The sequence below is a fragment of the Anomalospiza imberbis genome, chromosome 3 (assembly GCF_031753505.1).
Source record: "Anomalospiza imberbis isolate Cuckoo-Finch-1a 21T00152 chromosome 3, ASM3175350v1, whole genome shotgun sequence".
Lineage (NCBI taxonomy): Eukaryota > Metazoa > Chordata > Aves > Passeriformes > Viduidae > Anomalospiza > Anomalospiza imberbis.
In genome coordinates, this window is record NC_089683.1 from 66,263,029 (window position 1) to 66,288,900 (window position 25,872).

General features: G+C 37.1%; 1 protein-coding gene across 1 annotated transcript in view; it reads right to left on the bottom strand.

The window, feature by feature from the left end:
* The window catches only part of SHPRH (SNF2 histone linker PHD RING helicase), a 51,601-nt gene that overhangs the window by 18,871 nt on the left and 6,858 nt on the right, over positions 1 to 25,872 (bottom strand). Inside the window, exons 4-18 of the mRNA XM_068184880.1 lie at positions 22,940 to 23,158; positions 22,541 to 22,619; positions 21,609 to 21,759; positions 20,179 to 20,284; positions 19,457 to 19,713; positions 17,410 to 18,105; positions 14,740 to 14,991; positions 13,862 to 13,940; positions 11,244 to 11,407; positions 10,898 to 11,154; positions 8,024 to 8,145; positions 5,480 to 5,568; positions 3,590 to 3,679; positions 1,468 to 1,575; positions 825 to 967 (exon numbers count right to left, since the gene is read on the bottom strand). Of these exons, the coding sequence (XP_068040981.1) occupies positions 825 to 967; positions 1,468 to 1,575; positions 3,590 to 3,679; positions 5,480 to 5,568; positions 8,024 to 8,145; positions 10,898 to 11,154; positions 11,244 to 11,407; positions 13,862 to 13,940; positions 14,740 to 14,991; positions 17,410 to 18,105; positions 19,457 to 19,713; positions 20,179 to 20,284; positions 21,609 to 21,759; positions 22,541 to 22,619; positions 22,940 to 23,158 (2,812 nt within the window). The remainder of the gene's footprint in view (positions 1 to 824; positions 968 to 1,467; positions 1,576 to 3,589; positions 3,680 to 5,479; positions 5,569 to 8,023; positions 8,146 to 10,897; positions 11,155 to 11,243; positions 11,408 to 13,861; positions 13,941 to 14,739; positions 14,992 to 17,409; positions 18,106 to 19,456; positions 19,714 to 20,178; positions 20,285 to 21,608; positions 21,760 to 22,540; positions 22,620 to 22,939; positions 23,159 to 25,872) is intronic.

The window sequence follows — 25,872 nt, forward strand, 5'->3', positions numbered from 1 at the left end:
TGAGGGAAGACCTCATTGCTTTCTATATTTATCTAACTGGAACATAGAGAGAAGACTGAGTCAAACTTTTGTCAAAGGCACCTGGCAAAAGAACAAGAGAAAATGTACACATGATGCAACACAGGAAATATTAACTAGGTAAAATAATTTTAATGTCTTTGTTTTTTCCACCAAGCGTGCCAAATACTGGAACAGGCTTCACAGAGAGACTATTGAATCTCCCTCCTTGGAGATACTTAAAAGGTCAAATCCCTGTGCAGCTTTACTGGATTGAACAAGCTTGGGTCTGGATCTTAAAAATGGGGTTGATTTAACAGACCTCTGAATGTCCCTTCCTAATTCATTACTCTGTAATTGAACCCAAAAAGAAGTGGTACGCTGCTGTCTTGAACACGAAACCAACTTCAAATTTTTTGCTCAGAAAAACAGTGATTCTATTTTATGGTTTTACACAAGGATTTTCTGATATTGTCTGTCTACTTTCCATTTAAGCAAGCCAATTTCTTTTACAGGTTACTCAATTTTAATGTAATAAACTTTGAATTCTTCTTACTCAGCAGTTTCATGAGTATAGAAGACTGTAAAACCACAGTAGATAATGCAGAAGAACATTTCAAAGACTGCTTATCTAAGAGAAAACAGTTTTCTTTCCAAATCTTCTATCTAGTTGTGGTTTTTCAGGGACTGGTTTTGAAACATAATTGCAGTCCAGATGCTCAGAAGCAAAAATGTCTGCTATCTAATTGCAACAGCTAGCACAAACTAGTAAGAAGACCTGAGTAGATTTAACTGCATTTAACAGCCTATTTCAGTTAATCTCTTACTTCTCTGCCATGGAGAGTTTACTTGTCTGCTGTTTGCAGTTGCAGGTTATTTCGTTTTGTACACGTTGAACAAGCTCCTCATCGATGGCATACTGTATTGCTGTCTGGATGACATCCAACCACCAAGGAGAACCTGAATGGATCTGTATGAAAAACAAAAGATTTATCCTTGAACATTCAGCAGAAAACCAATCCACTCATTGCAGCAGAGGTGCATACTGATCTTTAAGCCATGGTCAAACACAGACTGGCTAATTCCATGAAAAGTGGAGGATGAGCATGATTAAAAAATATCCCGTCTTCTGCTGATGTGTAAACACGTGACTAAGAAACTGTCTACATTCTCCTCCACACCTTTAAATTCCTTCAGTAGAGTCAGATTCACCAAGGCTATCTACACAGAACGGCCACACAGAGATACTGTGATCTCAAAGTTTCTTCCTTCTCTCTCTCTCAAAAGCAGATGAAAAGATCATGTAATCAGAGAAGAATAGTTCCCTGTGAAATTAATAGAGTAACACTGAAGTGACCTTGTAATTTTAACAGGTGAAAGATAAACAGCTAGAGTTCTGGATAAAAAGATGAAAATAATATCCTTTAAAAATGCCAAAAGTCAGAGGCAAAACATTTAAGAGGTACCTGCCTTTCTTTGAAGTTCCCGAATGGTTTGAAGAACTGGCTGTAAGGCCTGATGGGCTTCTGCAACTTCTGCATTGGATTTACTCATATAATGCTGTCGGAGTTGTTCTGCCTGTAAGGAAAGAAGAGCTTAAACTATGCACAAATCATATTTGTGAGGAATACTGCAAACATAAAAACTCCCCAACTACCAAAGTGCTTTTAAACTGTTACCTATGTGCTACCCACCTTAATTTGTAAGCAATATTTAGCAATATTTTTTTCTTCCTCTAGAATTCAGCATTTATTAGTAAGCCACAAAAAACATGTGAGAAGACAAATTACTATAAAGATGCTAACTGTACAACTTTGCTCTTGGGTAAGCCCAAACAACACAATAGGAATACAATGCATTACAAAAGGAACTGGAATATAACCCAGTATTCTTACTTGTCGGTGTTGAACAAGCAAACAATAAAAAAGATCCAAGAACAGTCTGAGAACAGGACAATTGAACTTACTTAACATATAAAACTTACTTGTAAAATAACAAGAAAGGCTTAAATTTCATTATATCATCACTTATAATTTTTTTCAGATAAATTCTAACAGTGAAACGCCTCTTGGCATGTAAGTGCCACCACTATAAAAGCAGCGCAAGTTTATTTTGTATTTTAGAAACTGATGAACAAACAACTTAGAAGTAACATGCATCTTGCACCATTACATACTGATTTCACTACATACATTTATTTTGTGCATTTTAGTGTATGTTTAAGTCTTTTTGTGTTTACTACTACTAAGATAGTACATTGTTGTTACAGAGTCCAGTTTACCTGGAGTGGACAGGACTTGCAAAAGGTAGCTATGAAAAACCACCTCTGCATCACATTTATAAACAAAACAAATTTTCTAACAGCTTTCTTTTTAATCATGCCAGGATAATGTGGTATTTTAAAACCACTAGAATTACAGGTCAATAAAAAACAGACAGTACTTCTATAGAACTTCTATAAGGCAGTTACAAACTTTATATATTTAGGAGAACAAGGCTCATTAAAACAGAAAAAACTGCCATGCTTACATAGAATTTGCATAAAAATGATAAAATATCAGAAGACAGCCAAATAGTAAAGACAGATATTCATCACCAATATAAAACAGGAGAGGCTGGAAGAACTGGGGCTGTGCAACTTGAAGGAGAGAAGCTTAGAGATTACTAAAGAACAGCTTCCCAGCAGGCAGAAGAAAATCACCAAGATTGGGAGCCCAGGCATTTTACTGAAGTACATGGCAAGAGAACAAGGAATAATAGTCATAAATTGCAACAGGAAAAAAGCTCACACAGAACCTCCCTACTATAAGATATATGAAGTACTAGAACAGGCTACTCAGTTAAGTTGTGAAATCTCTTTCCTTGGAGGTTTTAGAAGGCCAGTTGGATAAAGCCCTGGGATACCTGGACAGAAATCCATGTTGACCTTGCTCTGAGGGGGAAGTTCAGCTAGAGATGTCCCAAGGTCCCTTTCAGCCCAAACAGTGACACAATAATGATGCTCTCTTGCAAATGCTGTCCTTGTGTCCATTGCAAGTAACCAGCAGGGAAGAGTAATCCCATCTAGTTTGCCAGTTTAGGATTAAGGATATAGTTAATATTATGCATACAAAAAGTGATATACAGTGATTTGCTCATCTGACCAAAGCAAAATAAACTTCACCTACAGAAAACTGACTATTTGAAGTTAAAAATGAGGAATGCTAAAGAAAATGTGAGGAAATAAAGGACTCAGAAGAATTCAGGATGACACATTCTTTATCATTATCTTATTCTTTATCTTTACATCTATGTAAGTTATTTCCACAGGAACACGGGGGTGGGGAACCAGCATTTTAGAGGTAAAAATTACTAAAATTTCCATGAAACACACTCACAACAATGTCCAATATTGTATTGGACATTTCTGCTCTCATCACACAGTAAAAAACTCTTAATTTTACTAAGCATAAGGGAAATGTATGTAGTTAACACAAAAGCTATTTCTTTTGAAATGAAAAGAACTGTTGTTTCTTTAGTTGGAGAAAATGCTGAGGGGACAAAAAATAAAAACGTGCTCTTCAATATTTATGTGAAAACAAAATGCAATTACCTCTTCTGCAAGTCGGCTATCACGCAAAGTTGGGGGAATTCCTGGGTGCTTTGCCAACAATTCCATCAAATTATGTGTAGAATGAAGTCTCTAAATATACACAAAGTCAAGAGCAATCATGAAAAAAATCCATGGCAACATCTGTGACAGGAAAAACCTGAAGAGCAATGAAAGCTTACAGCAAGAAATTAGCATGCATTTAGAATCAGTTTTGTCTTTCTCTGCTAATGGAAGAGAGAGATTCCATCTTTATAAGATGGAAGCATCTTATAAAAGAAAGATTCCACATTTTACTAGGATAGGAAATGAAATATTAAAAATATCTTCTTTAACTTACCAAAAGCAAATCAGCAGGTAAGTGTGATACCAGGTCATCAGATCCTATGCCATACTCACCCTCCTAATTAAAACAGCCCCTGACTATTATGAAAAACAAATCATTTATCTCACAGCACTTTCATTGGTAAATGTCTTTTGGAATATTCTGATGAAACAATTAATTTAGCCTATCTAAAGCAAAATAAAGTGTAAGGAAAAGACCAGATCCCAAGAGCTATAATAACTTTTCATATTTTTCATTTCTCTGAAATAAAAGATACTGAAAAACACATGACCTTTTGGTATACTTTTAGGGAAAATAAATTTGATTATTAATATAAACTCTGCTTCTCTTCTCTGGCATCACCATTTGTTTTTCAAACCAGACTAATAATATGCTTCCTGCACAGCTCCCACAAACTCATACTAATAACCTCCACTATCATAAACTTGTGCCCTTCTCATATCCTGGATTCTCTTCACCTCTGCCCTCTCAGTCACTTAAGAGGACTGGCCAGCAGTGATTTACCATTATCCCAAAGAGCTAAATCCTACACAATTAAGACTTAACGGAAGTAAAATTTTATTTTACACTACTTTATTTTACACTAAGGCAATATTAGGCAGCATATACTTTGAGGGGAAAAAAACAACTTTATTGAATTGTACAATCCAGTAGAACAATTTAATTAACAACCTAAGAGCAGCTTAACAAGTTTACGCTAACACATCTATGGTAAGAGAAAAAAGCCACCAGGAAGTCACAGAGGAAAAGGAAGAATCAAAGAAGCACAACAGAGACATCAGGTGACCACATGCAACACAACCAAACAATAATTTGCTCATAGAAGCAAATAAAGAAACAGACAACTGACCACTTCTTATCTATGTGTCACTAAAATTTTAAATCTCTTATTATGCTGAAGAAAATTTTAGTTAATTAAGAACTGATAGTTCTTGAAGAACTATAAATATGTTACTTAGAGAACTATGACTTTTTAACCAGGAAAATATATTAATATTTTTAAATAGTATTCAAAAGGCATGAAGCCAAATGCCCAAAGAGAAAAGGCATTTCAATTCTTTTTCATGTTTTGATGCCCTTTTATCTTCTGCAGTGCAAATATTTTATTATTCTCTATCATTTGGCACATTAATATCACTGTCAGTGCAAACCCTGCATTCTGTAATTGCAGGATGTAATATAACACCGTTAACATGAGCAGTCACAGTCATATGCACCAGACTAGGAATTCAGCTTGTTAATCGTACTGCAGAACAGCAGGTGGAGATCATACGCTGCTTCAGGGGCATCAAGAAAACTCACAAGCAGGTTTTTAGAAACACAGTAGTTTTTGTTGGTTTTATTTTTTTTTGTCAAAAAAAAGGAAACATGAAGGTCATGGGACAGATTCCTATCTAAAGATTGTGATGAAAAGATTGTTATCATTACAGCAGGCTGAAAGAGTAATTCAGCATACCACTGGGATGAAGAAAAGACTGACCTGTTAAAGTAAATCTAAAGTATTCCAGTTCTTAACTATGTCTCTTTACATTTCAATGCTCACTCACTTGCAAGGAATCTGTTTTGAGCTTTTCTTTGTGCTCTTCAGATGATCTTAGTACTTCTCTGTACAGCTCCGCAGCCATTGCATATTCTCCTGAATTTAAAAAGAGTAGCAAAAACACAGACACATTATGTTGGTTGAAATATACAAACAGCTACAACCTTACAAGTGTTACATTACTTGTAACATACTAACATGTTCTCAGAGAGTCTGCATATTAAGCGCCTGTCTTCAAGCAATTCTTTCCTAGTCATTCCCCCCCTCAAAAAATTGGTAAAAGACAGAATATGATAGTCTATAAAGACTAATGCAGTTTCCAAATTAAATATCTTTTGTGCCTGTAAGATCTGTAAACCTTTTAATCTTAAAATATGTATTCATGGTTGCATAAACCCAAAAAAAATCTCATGTTTTACTTAAAAAAAACATCTACAACTCACTGCAGTGATGCATAGCTAAATTTGCAGTGCAAATGCATTATTCACTCTCCCACTGAAAACCATGAAAGTTGTGTCATACTTCAGAAATGCAGAAATGATTAGGTACATGCAGGAAGCACAACTACTGATGCAAGCTGCCAGCATCACAATCACTTCTCAGAAAATAGCTTATAACAATTAAAAAGAAATACAAAATTGAAGTTGTGTATGGAAAAGTAGTGAAAAAATAAATCCATCTTAATTTTCTTTTCTCAACTGATGGAAATTTACTTAGCCAGTAATACTCTTAGAGACTCTTAAAACATGGAGAAGTACAGAGAAAAGAAATGCATAAAGATAGGTAAGAGAGTAAAACAATAAACATCATCCTATCTATAAGGAAGCGTACTAATTCTATGTCAACAAGATTTGCTGCTTCCTACATTGAAACAGTTACATTTTTAAGGGTGTAGTCCCGTGATATAGGCCTGCAATTACTAGTAACCAGCCAAAAGCTCTATGTGCTGAATTTGCTAGCTAGAAGCTTGTCAGGCCTCCTTTGAATTTTTCTTGACCTGCCTGAACCTTTTACTTGGCTTAGCTGTGATAGCAATATCTGTAATTCACTAGGTGTCTATGGCTTATTTTTTGTATATTTTTAAACTTTTGTTTATCTTTGTGTGGTACAAACACAGCTTTACATAGACAGCAGTAATAAGCAGTTATTCCATGTAGAATGAGATATTTACAACTACCACAATGATGTCGTGTAGGGAAATATAGGCCTAGTAACAATAGTAGAGGCTACTGACAAGTAAAGATATAGGATGCAGTGTAGAGTACAGCCATGGGATGCTAAGAGATGGTGCACAGGCTCGGCAGTGAATAAGAAAGCCATGGCTATAAACAACTCACCCACAGTCAAAGAAATGCAGACTTAGAGCTGGACAAAACTGGTTTTAGGGGCAACAAAGAGAACAAAGAAAGAGTATGTAACATTCATAAAAGGCATTATGTATACTAAATTTGGTGTTGTCATGGAGCTGCAGACCAATGAAGAAAGATGCAAACATGCTAGCAAACATAAAAATGACCCTCATTGGATCCTTGTGTGAGGAAGAAACCATCAACACAAACATCTTATTCCTCCCAATGAAGGTAGTGACAACTGGCAATTGCACTGCCACCACATCTTTGAAACCATTGACCTCAGAGTACTGATGGGCCTAAGCAGAAAGGTGAGCAGAAAAGCAGGACAAGTAGAAACAAGTAAGTGTGATTGTTATTCTTTTCTTTGCCTGTAGCAATTAAATTTGGACTAATAATAATTAGACCTATAAGTTTTCAATTATACTAAGGCTAAATTCATGGCCTCACTTTTATGTAAGGTGTGCTTCCCCCTTCCTGATAAAGAAGACTGAGTGTAAGAGTAATACTAGGGGGGGAGTTACAGACCAGAACTCTGCCTCTTTTGTCCTGCTTTTGTTTCTCATCAGATGAATTTTTTTATTAATCTGGTTTACAAAATAGGCCAAACATAATTTTTGCTAGTAGTGTATTTTAGAGGCATTACATCAGTATGTAACTCTTTCTAAGCACATAACTCTATCAGAAACACTTATCTCCAAGCTGCAGTTGTAACAAAGTATTTCAAACCTACTGACTACAGATAAAAGAATCTGAATATAGTCTTTCTGTGAGGCAGGTAAGAGAAAAGGCAGTTTGCCTGTTCTCTTCAAAGGAAGACTTTGACATGAGCTGGAAAAATTCAAACAGCATGTCAACTTTAGAAGAACTTGGAAAAGTGACATTTTTGCACATTCATACTGGAGTAGTTTTAATTTATTTTTATTTTGTGGGCAACTCAAGATTCATATAACTATTTTTGTTTCTCATTCAAAGCTTTTTTTGCCTTATAATTCAGACAAAATTGACATTGACAGAGCCGTCTAGAAGGAGCAGGAAAAGGAATCTTAGCATAGCAGTTTGTATGGCTGGGGGCACAAGGGAAGCCCAGAAAGCACTACTGATAAAACAAAAGCAGGTTAAGTACAATTACACAGGTATGACTTCTTTTAACCTCCCAGCACAGAGATGGAGCATATTCTTTACTCCTATACTGGTCTTACCTTTAATGATATGGATACCAGCTAAGCCATTAAGAGCACACACCAACTGTCGGTGAGCTTCTTCACACTCTGTTCGACATTTCTTCTGCAGAGATGCCAACAGTTCCTCCATGGTCATGGTGCTGAAAAGGAGAGCAAATTTAAAACAAAATCATAGTACCAGAAAAGTAAGAGGGTCATGCCGAGCAGCATAGCAGATCATTACATCCATCCAACATATTGAAAATGTTTTTTTGAGATTTCTTTACATATTAAAAAAACCTCTAGATGTCAGATTTTCTTCCTGCTAGAGCTTTACCCTAACTTGAGTGTGTCCAGAGGTTGCCATCTCCTGGAACACCAAAAAATAAGGTGCAAGAAGAAAACTTGAATTTGGTAAAATAATCCTTCATGGGGCAAAACACTGCTCTCCTTCTGTTAGTGGTGAACTGCAAACAAGCAAAATAGACCTCATTTTGTCAAAAGCTGTTCAGATGAAAACAGCTATGACAGACTACACTTCTACCCTCTGCTACCAATCCAAACACAAAACACAGGAAGTGTCAATGTAAAGAAGAAAATGTGTGAAATGAGAACCAAGAAGACTAGCAAAAATAATTCTAAACTTCCTTTTCTACATTTGTCATATCTGCAAATTATGAGAGGAATTTTACTGGAAGAGAATTAGCTTCATGTAAAAATACCAGAAATGAAGAGAAAAGAGAGAAGCCGGAACAGAAATGAGGAGGATGCAAGAAGGAAGCTTGAAGGATACCTTGGAGTAAAGCCACAGGTTAAAGAATCAGAGGACTGATATGAAGAGACAGGAGAGTAAACAATAGCAACAGCCTACAGCAGCTGACCTGAGGCTGCTTCTAATACCAATTGCTGCTGTTAGACCAGACCACCCCCACCTCACTGAAACCCTGCTCCTAAGCCTCACTCATCTTCAGGAGAAGCATTTACTATTTAGTGTTCAACACTGTGGAACAGAGTACTGAAGTCTTGCACAGACTGGGCTCAAATTATGGAAGGATACCCTTGCCTAGGCCTTTAGTTTACTTTCCCTGCAACATTGTTCCAGTTGCAGAAACTGATTCTTGGTTTTATAGTACAGTGTTACACCAGAGTCAGCTTTAAATCAATATAATTACTATTTATAATTACTGAATTCTGAAAAGGCAATGGCAATACACATGACTTATGCTGATACTTCCACCATTGCTACTTACCTTTTATTTTCAAAACCATCATCAGTTCCAAGAAAAATTGTAACGGCATAAGGATTTACATATAAAATATGCAATTTGATACACAGCTTGAGAATATAAATTAAGGCAAAAAGAAGGTGTTTTTACTCAGATAAACTAGGAGAGCTTTTTTTTTTCCTCAGTAGATCTCATTTACTGCCTTCACTACACAGGTGGGGGAAAAAAATTATCTATCATAGAACAGAATATGCTCCAAACTCAGGTTTTTATTCCAGGCCCATGTCTCTTATCTATATGCTCCAGCATCAACTTTCTTACTTCAGTAAATTTATCTTATTCATTGAAGGTCCTAGCAGAGAATTTCTTCATTATTCTCCTACACAAAACCAAAGACGGGAACCAAATCTTCTCTCTATTCTGGGAATGTCCACCACTGCAGTCAAGTCTGGTTCACAAAAAAGGTATATAAACAGTGCTGGGAATTGACTTTTTCTTTGTACATGTCATTTTAAGAAAGATTTTATTTCCATTGCTGGCTTTTCCATCAATTACTATGCAGCTGTCACTGTGCAACCATTCCACCAAAACCAACACAGTACAAAGCTGTTCCCACCATACTCTGCTCAGTTTACATATATTTCATTTATACTACACTGGCTCATTTTAATGCAAATAATCTTGTATGACAGGTGGGAATATTGATTTCTCCAGTGTTTGAGGCCTTGCTTCCACATTAGCAGACTGCCACAGTAAGGGCGACAGCACAGCGGCTAACTATTGGTCTCTGCTCAAGTAGGTGCAAAGTCAGCTTCAGCAGCTTAGTCACTGCAGGTGCCCTGTATAAAAAAGAGCAAGGAGTAGAACATAAAACTTCTAACAAGAACTGAAGGAGACTGAATAGAATGGATGGACTAGGAAACAGTAGCAATAACATTGGCAGTACTAAAAGTTGAAGTTCTTCCCTACCTGTAGCTTAAAAAAGAAACAGACACCACTCTGAGAGGCTGGAATTGAAACAGCTTGTTCTTTCACAGCCTACTTCTAACTGACTGAAAAGGCACCAGCTACATTTCTCAATAGGACTGGCAACATGCTTTTTTTTTTTTTTGTCTAACAAAGCTGAGACCAAACTCATACTTGCAGAGCATTTGAGGGGGAAGATGATCTTGAAAGCATGCAAATAAAAGAGCATTTGAACAGCTTTCAAATTTGCATCTATATTTACAAATTCTGCAACCTCATGTTAACATTTTCTTTGAACTAAGAATTATTCCATTCTGTTGATTCAGTTCTTTCATTGCTCTCACTCATGAATGTGAGTTTTCTACAAGACAAAAAAAAAAAAAAGCAGCGGGCTTATTTTAGAACAAAAAAAGGATCTGATTTGTTTCACACTCAATCTGTTACCTGCAACACCCTAGTCATAGTAAGGTTAGAATGCCACTGGAGAATCAAATGCCTTCAGTACTATGTTCTTTAACACAAGAATTACACTAATGACCCCACTGTGCCGTGTTCCGTTTCTGAGGTCAGATTACCTTGGTGTGCCATAGTCACACATTGAACTAAAGAAGATTAAATTAGGTTTATTTGAGGACTGTACGAGAACTTGCACTGCTGGAGACAATCAGAGTTTTGCTTTGGCTAAAGTAGGCTATTTAAGAAATGACAGAAATTTCACTACCTTTTCTGTAGTGGCAAGAACTCTCCCCGAACAGCTTGTGGGTGACAGCAGGCCTGCCTCAGCCGTAGCAACGGGTATAGAATAGAAGTCACAGTCCTTCTATCTAGGCTGCTAAGCTTAAGAGTCCAGTCTGAAATCTTCCTGAGTTTTGCCAATGCATCCTGGCAGCACACCTCGTGCTGGCGATGATAGAAGTGTCTCTCCACAGGAGAGAACTGAAGCCAGTGTATATTTTCTGTCTGAGGGGGGATTTGAATCTGAAATTAAAAAAGAAAGTAAGTAATTTGCAAGTAAAACTATTGATAAATGATGGTGAGGAATTCTAAAACTCAAAACTTTTATTTACTTGGTCAAGCACATCCTTCTTTGCTGATCTCCACATTATCTTCGCAATTAGACTGTAGAGAGGCCGGGGATTTTTCCTACAGTAAGGTCGATATAGTAGTTGGTCCCACCAATGCTTGACCCAGTAAGGATCAACTCCAAGAAAAAGGACTAATCCATACAAATCTGCCAAGAAAAGAAAGTATTTCTGTTTTAATACTTCACAATATGTCTTAAAAAAAATTAACTGTCATACAAAGCCTATGAGGCAAAAGCCATCTCCATTCTGGCCTTTATCATTTGCACTTGTTTTCCAGTCACTCCCTCAGCAAAATATTTAATTTGAGGCAGGGCTCTGTGTGGTGGAAGGTGGGCATTCTGTCCTTTATCTCGTTTTTGATTTCCACACAACTTGACAGAATATAGCTGTTTGTGAGACACTTTCCTAATTTCAAGCTTAGCAGAAGGGAGCAAAGAATTTAGGCCTATTCATAGCAGAGACAAGAGGCAAAACTTACATGACTGCATATGGTTAACTGGGTTTGCCAGGCTTTTCTAAACCAATATTGCTCAGCGTCATTGCTTCAGAGCCTGCTGTGCACCAACTGTCTGCTGCCCAGAATCCTAGAAGGGGCTGCAATTCAGAAGAATTTTCACTTCTCTACTAATGCGTAAGAATTTAACAAAAGACACTTCAATTGTTTTCTTGCTAATTGAGAGAATACATCTTGCTAATTCTGCCTAATTCAGAAACCCATCACTTTTTGGAATGAAATTTAAGGACATACTGACTTTAAACTTCTGTCTAAATCTTACTGGAAAAATACAGAAGCACACATTTAAATGCTTCACGTGGATACTGCAGAAACAGAGATATGTGATGATATCTGATAGTTCTTGAAAATCTGGTGGCTACATTCCTTATTCTCTTAGCTTTATCATAATTCAGTATTCAGCTGAAACCATTGAGACATTCACCAAATACATCACAGACCAAAGGAAGAAAAATCCTGGGAATCATTTCTATGCAAGAAGCAATTGTTTACCCAGAGGTCATATCTCACTGCATTACTAAAAATGCAGGTGTTGGAGTAGTGGTTGCTGCTGCCTAAAATCTGTCCCCCACAAGCCTCTCCTGTGGAAAAGCAAGTTGAGATAACCTTTAGGCAACACAGCCAGACCCTCACTCAACACTCACCACAGCTGGCTCAGCAATAGAGGCAAGAAAGGCTGTTTTTGCAGGGTTTAATTCCAGCGGAGGATATCACATGTGGCTGAAGGGAAGACTGAGGTAAAAAGAGGCCAACCACGTGGAGGGGGCAGCTTAAGAAGGGGAAGGGGTGGGGGGTGGAGCTAAGGGCTGGGCAGAGGAGTTTGGTCTCCAGGGAAAGGGGGCTGGTCACCAGGGATACCAATCCAGTGAGAGAACAGGGAAAGGAGAAACCAGGGGGAGTTACACAGGAGAAGCTGCAGCACAGAAGCCCAAATGGGAGACAGTTTTTCTCTCCAGGAGGACTGACTCTATAGTGAGTAGTTACTGCTGTTGTCAGGGCAGAGGACTTGGGAATTGACCGAGGTGGGAGAGTTCATGGGATGTCACACATTACAGCAGCAGTGGCACAGATTAAAATGAGTCAGCAGTTTTCATTCCAAACGTGATGGGGGCTGCCTTAGAGTCTGTCAACATGTATTATGAACTGTATGACATTTCAGATACGTATTAAACCAACACTATCACACATGGGACCTTGAAGGAGTTCATCACAACACTAAAATCAATCACTTCTTTCTACAGCTTTGCTTTATTAATGATGTAGTCTCACAACTATTACATGTATTTATAAATTTAACTCAAAATTCCATTATTAATTAATCTAAAATATTGATTTTTACAACTTAGTACGCAAACAACAGTCCACAAATGCTTACACTGATTTATCCACTTTCCAATGCATTGCCCCAATGTGTACCTTATATTTCAAAATCCATCAGAGAACACAGGGAGACAAAGCAGTTAGTCAGCTCCCTTTCTTTTATTCTATCTCTGTCTGAAGGCTGTCTACAGAAACTGAGCACCACACAAAAAAAGACAAGATAAATGTCACCTGCTAACATACAGCTACCTACTCCACACATCTTAATTCATTAAGTCCTTACATAAGGACTGGAGACAGTTTCATAAGCTTTAGCACAACTTTTAGAATTTATAATCATGGCAGTGGATGCCCACGGTAGTTCATACAGAGCTACGCAAAAAGCAAATACAGCTTTGCTTGCTGTATTTGACATGTCACAGGATTCTGTAACCAGAGCAGACTATCTGCTATAGAGAAGGGTTAATATTTATCCACTCCACAAAGTGAAAACTGAAGAACACACTTGAGTCAGCTATTAGACATACAGTTTCTCTGCTCCTCAAAGTACTTGTAAACTCAGGGAGACAAAAAGACTTCAGCTCTTTGATTTTTATATTGATATGTATTGATGGTTTTATTATCATGCTTAAAGTTTATGGCTTACAAAGTTAGAGTACCTAGTGAATTCAGGACAAAAGTAGCAGACATTTTAACTGCTTCAAAGCCCCACCTAGTTACCACCATAAGGAAAGCCCACAGATTACACCACTACATAAAATCTCACCTTCTAATCCTCGCTGCACAGGAGTGCCACTGACACACCAGCGATTGATTCCACTCAAACGGAGTGCCATTTCAGCAGCCTAATGAAAGGACATAGAGCAAATGGTAGGAAAGGAAAAACAGTGGAACACAGTCTGACAACACGTGGATTTTATTTTTGAGAAGTCTGATTACCATTTCAGAATGTACCCTCAGATCTAGAAGCAGCATTGATGCAATGTATTATAAAAATATATATAAAATTTCTGATCTTTTTAGAAGGTAATTGAAAGCTGATAAAAGCCATGTACTCTTCCAAGTAATCAAATGCAATTAAGGGTTCAAAGAATGCAAAAAATAGCAAAATAAACGGTATGTTAAAAAAATTTAAACATTAAAGCCTGTAAGGCATTATATAAGTAGCATTTTTGTCGTCCTGTCTTGGCTAAAAGACTGGACAAAGACTAATTAGAATAATTCCCCCCTGCAGCAGACTGTATCGCTTGAGTTTTCAGACAGACTCCTGACTATTTTAGCTTCTAGACCCAAAGGACATATCTATGCCTCTGAACCACATCACTGAACAATGCTAGTGTCTTGTTTGAAACTATCAAACACCATATACCACATGATGACCTAGTTCTTTAAACTGTCAGTATAGATTATGTTAAGTATTTTTTTAGCTAGATATACCTCACAATCTGCCCAAATTCCAACAGGAGAACCATTTAATAGTAAGTGTCTCCAACAGAAAATTCAGTTCTGAAGAACATGGGACAGAGACAAATTACATGAGTGTACTCTGAACATTAAGAGAGGGGAAGGAAAGACGCTATTATTTACAATAAACTTGTCCAAACATTTTCAAGTTAAATGAATGCATGACCAGGAATGTCATACCTTTGCAGTGGTGCATTCAACCATTTGTGCTTCATCGAGGCAGATCCTCCACCACTCCACTGCTACCAAGGGGCTGGGGATGGCCATGTAGCGCTTCTGGTTCCTGAAGCGGCGCCCATCCTCGCTGTTGCTGTGGGGAATGTCTACGTAGTTCAGTTCGGTGCGCAGGACGTCGTAGGTGGTGATAACCACCTCCTGCTCTGCCAGCATGTGCGGCTGCAAAAAGCCATGCTTCTTCACACCTTGATACACCTACAGGGATTTACAGTCAACAGCACAATAGCAAAGAAGGGAGGTAAGAGACACTTTGGTAAAAATGCCAAAACATCAGTACAGCTTAATATGTGCAAGCTTTTAGCAGTGTTGCTCATATAAAGAGAAACTGTTCATAAAATCTGTATTCATATAATAGTATGGTGGGAAATTCATCTAAGTAACCTAATAATAAATACAATAGAATCATGAATGCAAAATCTGTCTAACTTTTTATGACTTTGCAAAACATTTATTTCCTCCTTTGAAGGAGAGAGGAATTCATTATTTTCTACAACAGTTATTTGTTGTAACAGTTGTTTGAAGATTAAGTATTCTGTAATGTTGTATGGAACAACATTATGCAAGTCAATGTTACGTGTTCAGTCTTCTCCTCTCCTTTACTGCAGATGCATTACCTTTCTCCCGAAAACTTTACTCACTGAAATTTAATGGATGATTAGGCAAAGACAGAAATATGCTTCAAAATATATACAAACTAGAAATGACATTCTAAATAAAGTTTTACCTACAGAGATTTAAGAGATGAAAAAAATATATCCTATGTACAATACAGTCCCTGTGCACTAACAGAAACCTTTCCTCTTGACATTTGTTCTATTATCAGAAATACTTTTCTTATCTCCCTCACAATGTTAAGCCAAATCCCTTTAGAAAAATACAGAAGTTAAAATAACTGCTCTTTACCCCTTGATGATCAGCACATTTTATCACTGTTAATTTCACATATGGCAACAGTGTTTCTGTCAACTGAAAGAAACACCTGCAGATAATTTCTTTCTGTTGAGCCCCAGAGTGGGACAACAGAGCAACCCAGGTCATTGCACATGACACAAAAGAAAGAAGGGGAGCTTGGAAGGGGAAGAAAAAAGAAACAAATTAACTAAAAAGAGCATGCTCTCTGAAGCAACCAAGAAGAAACAAACAGCTGCCAAAGTCTAATGATTTCTTCAAGTACCTATGAATAGATTTTCTGGAGATTTATAACTTCGCCAAGTTTTGGTTTTCACAGCAGCAGGAAAACACAATCTGCCACTAGCAAGACTTACTGATAAATTTTAATTTCTTGTTCCATTACATAAAACCATTAGAACTTCCCATGGGTTGTAAGCAGTTGAAGAGTAAAAAACACACTTCACATGTAATGCAAAAGTTGTTAACATGGGAAACTGATTTTTTGAAACATCTCCACTACTTTCATTTTACCTTAACAGAAAATAAACCACCAAATTTTCATTTTGAAGCAACACTGAAAACAAGTTTCACAGTTGGCAGTTAAAAGAAAATGAAAACAATCTTGCTGAATAGAAGATGTCACACAGTTTAAAGTCCTGACATTCACTATTTAAACTATCTTATTGTTACCAGGTAAACCTATTTCTGATAATTTTCATCAAAGCTGGTATTAAACCTGGACTGGGCCCTAGGAAAACCATGTGAGTTTTACACATTTGTTAGTTCCTGCATTAAATCTAATTGGACTGCTTACACAAATAGCACTGGAGACCTAGAATTCATTTATACATTGGGCAACTACGCATAATAGCCAAAGGTATCAGATATATCCCTGAATACAAAGCCATATCAATCTGTCGCTACTTTTTTCAAAATACAAGTGATTGCTGGTTTTCAAAGCTCTTGATCGTTACAAAGGCTCTTGACTGCTAAAAATATGAAGGACAAAACTTGGCTGCATCAGTAATAAAAGACTCTTGAATACTGTGATAACAGTATTTTTAAAAACCTGTATAGCCATTATTATTCTAAGTATAATTAGATTTGTTCTAGTGACAGGGTTATGAGAAATTAAGTAAAAGGACAATACATGGTCTCCAAATAAGCAACATCCTAATAAATTTGGTAGATGTTATAGACAAAACAGCCAAGTTGTAACAGTATTGTTTTCAGTAAACACTAATGCCCAAAACTTCTTTTATAAAGTCTGAGAACCAGAAATGCAAAACTACAGGCTTCACCTATGGAAACATTTTTTATCTGGAAAAAAAAAGAGGAGCAACAGTCAGAGAATTGCTTAAGTGCACATGTACAGCAAGACAACACTCAAAACACCCATATTCCTTTTTAAGTTCCTTGGTAGTCTTTCAAACAGCCTTCCCTCTCAGAAACCACATGTTGTTGCAACCACACAAAAATTTGCTTTCAGCTGCTATGCAATCTAGTCCACTGGTTTATCTCCCAGTGACTAACTTAAAACAGAAAAAAAAACAGAACTAATTGCAGACTGTCTTTCTGGGACACTGATGCACCACATAATGCCAAAGCATTGGTCTAGCAACAAGAAATGTAGAGCTCTGGCAGAGTGATGCTGAATATCAGACAGGAAGCCTCAAGCTTTGATAAAATAACTCTCCAGAATATCAAACTATATAATCTTACCAGAACTCGAAGAGATGATGATCTTACATGCCTGTTGATCTCATCTACCCACTGGTGACAAATAGAACTCGGAGAAATTATCAGAGTTGCTCCTGTGGGAACTGGTTTCATTGCCACAAGGCAATGGGGACAGTAGAAGGGCCTGCTCTTCAGGTTCTCCTCTTTGTAATTTACACATTCTGCGTGCTGCCACAGGTAACATTTCAGGCACTGCACACGAGCTTTGTAGTCAGCCAATCCGAGCTCACCACAGATGCATTCAAAACGATATTCAGAGGTATTAAATGGAAATACAGAGCTGGTATGTTGTACACTAACACCAGCATGTTCTTGGGAATGTGAGGACTGGACCTTTGGGATTTCCTGCTGGACAACAGCTGTAGTTTTAGAAACATCAACATCAGGACAACTGCTCACATCACTGGAGACAAGGAGGCTGCCATGAAAATCAGGAGACTTTGGAACCATACTTTCTTGCTTAACATTTTTCTCTTCTACAGAGTTCTCATGATCAGCTTCAGATTTCCTGTTATTTTTACTAGTTGTACAATAATCATGTTCTTCCATGGCGATATTCTCATGTGAAGCAGTTTTAAAGACGTTTTCAGATGTTACATCACTATTTCTTGATTCTTTGGTTTGAGTTTTAGCATCAATCAGTTGCTTCTTCTGAGTGTTTTCTGAAGTCCTTGCTACCTACAAAGTAAAATTAACCAAGAATGTCAGACTTTACATTCTGACTTGCCCAGTGATGTTTAACATCTACCATCTACTTAATGTCTTCATTAATGACACAGTCAGAGGGATCAAGCGCACCCTCAACAAATTTGTAGATGACACCAAGTTGAGCAGTACAGCTGACACACCTGAAGGATGGGATGCCATCCAGAGGGACCAGGGCAAACTTGAGAAGTGGGCCCATGGGAATCTCATGCAGTTTAACAAGACCAAGTGCAAGGTGCTGCACATGGGTTGGATGAACAGATTGAGAGCAGCCCTGCTGACAATGACTTGGGAGTACTGGTGGGTGAGAGGATGGACACGACACAGCAATGTGCAATTTCAGCCTAGAAAGACAATCATGTCCTGGATGATATCCAAAGCAGCATGGGCAGCAGGGCCAGGGAGGGGATCCTACCTATCTATTCATTCTTGTGAGACTCCACCTGGAGTACTGCAATCCAGCTTTGGGACACCCAATATAGGGAGGATGTGGACGTGTTGAAGTCCAGAGGAGGGCCACGAAGATCATCAGTGGACTAGAGCACCTCTCCTATGAGGAAATGCTAAGAGAGTTGGAATTGTTCAGCCTGGAGAAGAGAAGACTTCAGGCTAAATTATGGCCTTCCAGTACCTGAGCAAAGGCTACGAGAAGCTTTAAAGGGACTATTTACAAGAGCACGTAGAGACACGAAAAGGGGGAATAGTTTTTAATGAAAGAGAATAGGTTTAGATATTAGGAAGAAATTCTTCACTATAAGGTGATGAGACACTGGAACAGGTCGCCCAGAGACAATGATGCCCCAACCCTGGAAGTGTTCAAGGCCAGGCTGGATGTGGCTTTGAGAAATTTGGTCTAGTGAAGGTGTCCCCATGGCAAGGGGGTGTGGAATTAAATGAGTTTTAAAGTTCCTTCCAACCCAAACAACTTTCTCCTCACTCTTTTTTTTAATGAACATATAAACACGTCAGTACATAGATATTAAGGGTTTATATAAATTTCCAGTTTGAGGATTTGGTTAATACTTACCAGTGTTTAAAAAACAACTTCACAATAAGTACAGAACAACTCCTAGTGACACTATTTTAGAAGACGTATGACAGATGCAGTTAATATTTTAGCCCCAAATTTTATCTACTTATAATTTCTGCTTCTTTATTTATAAGTGTCGAAGAAATTGCTGCAGTTTTCTTCATTTTTACCACTAAATCAGTGCCACTGAGCTAGTGCACATACACAGTAGAGCTGAGAGTAGCATGCAATTGGCAGAAAAAAAAAACCAGCCTTTGCAACATTCTTTCAAATAACTACAGTAGCATGTTTTACCTGCTCTTTGGTTCTTTCTCGCTTCTTCTGTTCCTTGTAATTCTTTCCCAGCTTGAAAGACCCAGCCAGACCGTGTCCTTTAACTTGTTCTACCACCTGTTCTGCAATTAGTTTTTCTAGAGTTCTTTTGAGAAGCCGTCTATTTCTCTGTGTGTCGTACCTATATATAGAACTGATGTACTTAAATATTGCAATTATGGATGCTCCTTTTTTCACATTCATTTCCTTTACAGCTGCTAATATCATTACTCGTAAGCCTGTATGAAGAATCAAAACAAAAAATGAAGTTACCTCACAGAATGCATATTAAGGTAACTCTAAACATAGTGTTCATCTAAAAAATGCAGATAGGCAGCAGTTTTGACAAGCTTTTACTTGACGCAGCTCTACAGATTGCTGTTTTACAGTGATTCTAAAACAGAGTTGGATAGTAATAGAAATAAATCACTCAATTTTCTTACTGAGGTATTAAAAAGACAGCTTATTTCATTTAAATGCATAAACTCTTTACAAAGACCTCTAGTTGCATGGAGCTCTGTAGCAGAGTTCTGAGTTAGTAACTTTACTTTTAACTGTATGTGTATCACTTGTTTGTAGCATGCAATCCTAAAGAATAATTTCATTCTAAAGAAGTCAAGAGCAGCCTTGAACTCATAGTCAGTGGCCAATATAACACAATGCTGAAAGCAAAACATATTTTAAAGCTTATCAGAAATACTTACTGGGATACTGTATTTTTTCCTTTAATTTAGGCTCCATTTCATTTGGTTTTTTCTTTTTATTTCCCTCTAAAGGTTGAGGTGGAACAAAGAAGTTCACAAGCTTACCCTAATGCAGACAACATTAAACAGTTATTAGCTCATGTCTCTTCACAGTCACTCTGACCTTCATTAATCTCCTCATATTTGAAAGTAAGCATGAGCTGCTACTTTCTGATATGTTCTGATCTCACTAATATGTTTCAGATATGTTCTGATCTCACTAATTTTCTCAGATAGCTCTTTTTTAATGTACAGAGTGACACATCGCTCAGTTCAGTTTATTGGCAAACAGTGTTCAGCACCCTAACTGAAACACAAAGAGCAGCTCCGAAAGGCTTTTGGGTCCTTCACTGCTTTAGCATTAAGTTGCAGGAATCTACAGGTGTAAGTGATCTAGGTTCCTGATGGGGGAGGAAAAAATATATTTAATATATAGCTAGAAACACAAAAGGAAATAAGCAATATAGAGGAAGAGCCCTAGCCAGCTGTAGAAAAAGTATGTTTCTCCTTTTAGGGATTGCCTCCCAAAATTTTACTCTACTATTAGAGTAATGTATTAGCTAAGATGTCTGTCCCAACTACTTACATCATTAAACAGTTTCAGTAACTCCAGCACTCCAAAACCTCTGGTCTTACGTATTGTTATCAGTCGGTGTCCAGGCACTTTAGCGCTTATACTCCTCTCTTTGCACTACTTGGTGCTGACCCTCTTATATATTTAAGAATCATCTTATTCTCTTTAAGAATTGAGTCCTTTTAACTGATAAAATTACAAGCAGGCAGGAGATCACTATGATAAATGTACAATGAAACTGGCTGTCATGATTTCCAAGGGACTGAATTCAAGAAGTGGCAAGAGTTTACTTAAGAATAACGGTCCTTTCCCTTCAGAAAAAAATTTTTGGGTTTAGTGGATGTGCCAAATTTTCACAGTATGCATGACGAGGAAAGTGAAAAGATGGAAAATAAATAAGCTCATTTATTATATGAAATAGAGGGAGAGCAGAAATCTTGATTCAGAACGTACACTGTCCCTATTTTAGAACAGAACATGTGTCTAATGGATGTTTGGCACCCATCAATACAATGAAGGGAAGGAAAATGACCTTCAACATAGTAAACTAAATTATGTATTTATACACTCCTGAAGCTTGTCCAAACTATATTAACAGCACAGTTGCCTGATAAAGCCATTGAAAAATGGCAAAGGATCAACAGCTTCTCATGTAAACCGTTCCACCATTTATGCTGCCAAGTATCATGTCCTACTAAGGGAAAAATTTTCACAGTAATAGAGCTTTAAATATGGACTTCTAAAGCAATAAAAAGTGCACTTGCGTTCATTCTGAAAAGCATTTTCTTAATAATAACTCTCAACCTGGTTTCTTTACCTCAGGTAATGTCAGATCATCTTGTTTATTGTCTGGTCCAGTATGATTCAGAATAAGAGCCAACACTTCTACTGTTTTTCCAAGACCCATCTCATCTGCCAAAATACCTCCAGGCCACTGAGGTCCAGCTGTTGGATACTCACGGATAATGCTAAAATTCAAGTACATTCCCAGTCAAAGTCAGTAACTACAGAATGTTGTGACAGAGAAGTGTGCATTCAGGGACACACAGCATAGCATCAGCAAGGCAAAGTTTGTAAGGTGAGGCATTATCTGTTATTAGTTAAGCTGAGATTAACAAAAACTAGCAAGCTTTTTGGGTGTATGAAGCTGACCAAGACAAATATGCATGACAGAATTTTTAGAATTTTTTCACCTCCTAATAGGGCTTGCCTTGCTAACCTTAGCGTATCATAGCATTAGTCTCAAAAAATTTGAAGTATTTTTATAGTCACATGTGAAAAAGACCTGAAAGTTACATAGGGAAAAATAAAAAGTAAACTAGCAATCAGAAGGTTCTATTCTGACCAAGTTAATGAGAATAGAGAAAGAGGCTTAGTAATGCAATACCCAGCATTAATAAAAAGCTTTATCCTGCTGCCTTCCTTTGGACTTGGAAAACATTGGATCAGAAGATCAAAGCCTCCAACACTCTAAATTAAAAAAAGTTAATATTAAACCACTAAATTATTGACATTTTTAAGAAAAGCTTTAATAATTACAACTTCAAGTTGAGATCTACATATTTATCTGTGCATTACCTACTCGAGTTTGTTCTTTTTTTTTAAAGATATCACTACTGTAATTCTTTAGTTGCTAACTGAAAAACATGTTATGGAATATCTTCTATCCTTCAGGATAAAGCTACCAACATGATTTTCACACAATACAACCCTAAGGTGTCCTCAGAAAAGGTAACTATAAAAACATACCAGCCAGTAAAGGGATTATAGTAGATTTTTACTCCATCCAGAGTGATCACCTCCCGCCATAAGAAATGCAGTCCGTTTTCTATGGAGAAAGTGTTCACGTTACTATGATAAGTTTCTCTATTAACAGCACACTCCTTAGAATCATTCAGCCTTTTTGTGACATTAAGAGAAAAAAAGCTGAAGTCCACCTCCACAGAGCTTCACGACCAACACGATATATCAACTGCTGTTCAATAAAACCTAGCTTATCATTTAGTGTAGGACCCAAACAACAGCTTTTATGAAAATACCAATGAAATAACTCACAAAACTTTTAATCAAACAGCAAGGAAACATTACTGCTGACAATACAATTACACTTTCCTCAATTATGCAAGTTTTTCAGGTTCATATACTTGCCACTACTTGGAGTACTTGTGTGGATCTCTCGGTGAAGCATCCAGTTCACAGCCTCGCTTTGGTATGCCCTCAGAATGGGAATTAATGCAGGATGCTGCACATCCTTTCTCAGTAATTGGATATCCTGTTGATGGGTGTGCCGTACGAAGTCATAAAGCTCTTCAATATTTTGTCGCTCTAGTTCCATGTCGGATTCTTCCTCATCTTCCTCCAGCTCATCTGCATACACCAAATAATTCAAGACATGCATCATCAATCAACTTGGGACAACATTTCAGTAAATTTTACAGCAACATATTTAGTTTATACATACGAAAATAAGCAAAGCAAAGTGTCATTTAAACATATGCCATGACTGCATCTGACTCAGCTAGCAGCAGTAGCAAACAATGAGCAGTTTAATAACTGAAATAAAGAAAAACTATGCAACAATAACAACAGTAATAATAATAGTAATGGCAATGAAAAAGAGGAAAGAGATTAAAAGAACCCAAGAAACAAGTCATGCATAATACAATTGCTCACCTCTCACTGATCAATTCCCAGCCCATTCCCAAGTAGCAACTGGTGGCTCCTAGCCAACTCCCACCAGTTTATAAACTGAGAATGTTGTTCTGTGGTGTGGAATATCCCTTTGGCTGTCCTGGCCATACTCCCTCCCTTCTTGTGTACCTGCAGAGCAAGGACTGAAAAGTCCTTGACTTGGGGCAAGTACCACTCAGTAAGAAGTAACAAATCATTGCATTACAAACATTATTGTCACAGTGAACCCAAACATGTGGCACTGATCAGGTACTAAGAAGAAAATTAACTCTATCCCAGCTAGAACCAGGATACCTAAAAGTTAGCCTGCTATGGTGATCACAGATGTATACATAATCAGCAAAGCTCTTTCTTTAGAATTTAGGTATAGAATGACCAGAACTTATTTATTTAATAAAGACTTTTCACTAAAAAATTCCAAGTGGTACAGAATCACAAGTATCTCATGCTTCTGATTTAAATGTTTGTAGATTTAAATGAAGTTATAGAAACGAGAAAAGTTAACCTTAATTTATTCACCTGATTAAGAAAATTGTAGCAGTAGGACAACATATAATTCTCACCACTTGCATTACTTCAGACAAAGCATACTTTCAAAATTAAAAACCCACCTCAAGAGAAGTAAGCACCCTTTGGGACAGAAGGCCTACCCTTCTTTTCTACCCTCTAAGAAAGAAGGCCTTGTGCTTATGTGTTTTTCACATAATTTGGATATATGGGCATACACAGAACCTAAACAACGTAGAACAAAAATTCATTAAAAATTCAAGGGTTGACATTCTAGAAAACAGATATGAGAGAATGAAAGACTTGCAGGACAAGTTTTAACAGTGTTTTAGGCCTAAAATTAAAACAGCAGTATCAAAAAAATACAGATCAGTTCTAACCCTAGCTAGCCTTGCAGATAAACTCACCTTGCAGAATTTTTATATTAAAAACAAACAGACAACAACAACAAAAAAAAACACACCACCAAAATTGGAAGGAAGTCAAGGGCTATCACTTTCAGCATGAAGTGACCTTAAAGTATATTTAACATTCTAATAAAGCAGCAAACAGCTGACACATTTAAAACAGATTTTAATTCTGATGCCTCAGGCTAACAAGGAAGAGATGTACCTGGCAAAAACCAGAAAGCCTTATCTTAAAATAAGGTTCAGAAGCTGGTATTATGACTCTCTTTCATGAAAAGCAAAAGCTTTCTTTGATTCAAATGGGTGGTGAAGGCAAAGAATGATTTCCAAAACAAAAGGAGGAAATTATATGTCTATATATGGCAGCCATCAGTGCCTTCCCCTAGTCCTTTTAAACCAAAGGAACAATCCCAGAGCTTGTCAAGGGAAATTAGAATACTGAAAGACATTAAGTTTCTACATATTCATGAAAACTATATATATGACTTGTAATGTAAAGAAGGCAATCAGAGTGCACATGTGGGGTTACTAATGATCCAGCCAAATAAAAAGCACCAAGAAAGCACTCAGCTTTATATATTAAAGAAAACATTCAAAGGGATCCTCTAACACATACCACTCACTTTAGGAAAAGAACAGAAAATTAGACTGTTTGCAAAGTATAACTTTGATCAATGAATTTGATATATAATGACACCTATCATTATACTTGCTAAAATAACAGTCTTCAAATCTCACATTTTTAAGCATAATAAATTGACTTCTCCATAAACTAAGTCCATCCAGAATTTTACAGGAGAGTAAAGACTGCAATATAATTTAAAGCAAAAAATTTTTAATGTAATTGTTTTTTTTTTTAAACACCTTCCTTGTTTTGTTTATTCTTTCAGAGATTTCTTTTTCATTATTAAATGGTTCTACCTACCATAGGAATTTTGAAAAAAAGGATGCTAGGGAAGTTTATCCCTCTCTCAGTTACTTATTAAACAGTGAATATTTAATTATGCTTTCAACCATTTCAAAATGTAATTCAGTTACAGAGGTCTCACCTTAATCTTTTTTACATTTGAGAAACAGATTGTGTTGTACTATCTAAAAAATCACTTTCTCTGATGCTTTTCAAGTACTCTATTTAATTCCTTCAATGACTAAACTACAGTTCTGCTACAGCATCTGCAGTAGGATCTTTCCTTTTCCAGACTCCAGTATAACAATATCTGCATTAATGAAAACAGCCTAGATTAATTGAAAACTTGTTGCCTCACATATGGTAGCAAATAAATACCAAACAAATACCATCTTTGTACAAAGAATTTATTCTTCTTAAGAAAACTGAGAGTAAATGGTATATGATAAAAAGGTAAGATGGCAGAGAACATCTGCCTGAACGGGCAGATTTGGCTGAGACTCAGGGAAAACAGAGTTTATGACCTTTGAAAGAAAGGGCTGGCAGTTCGGGAGGACTACAAGGATGTT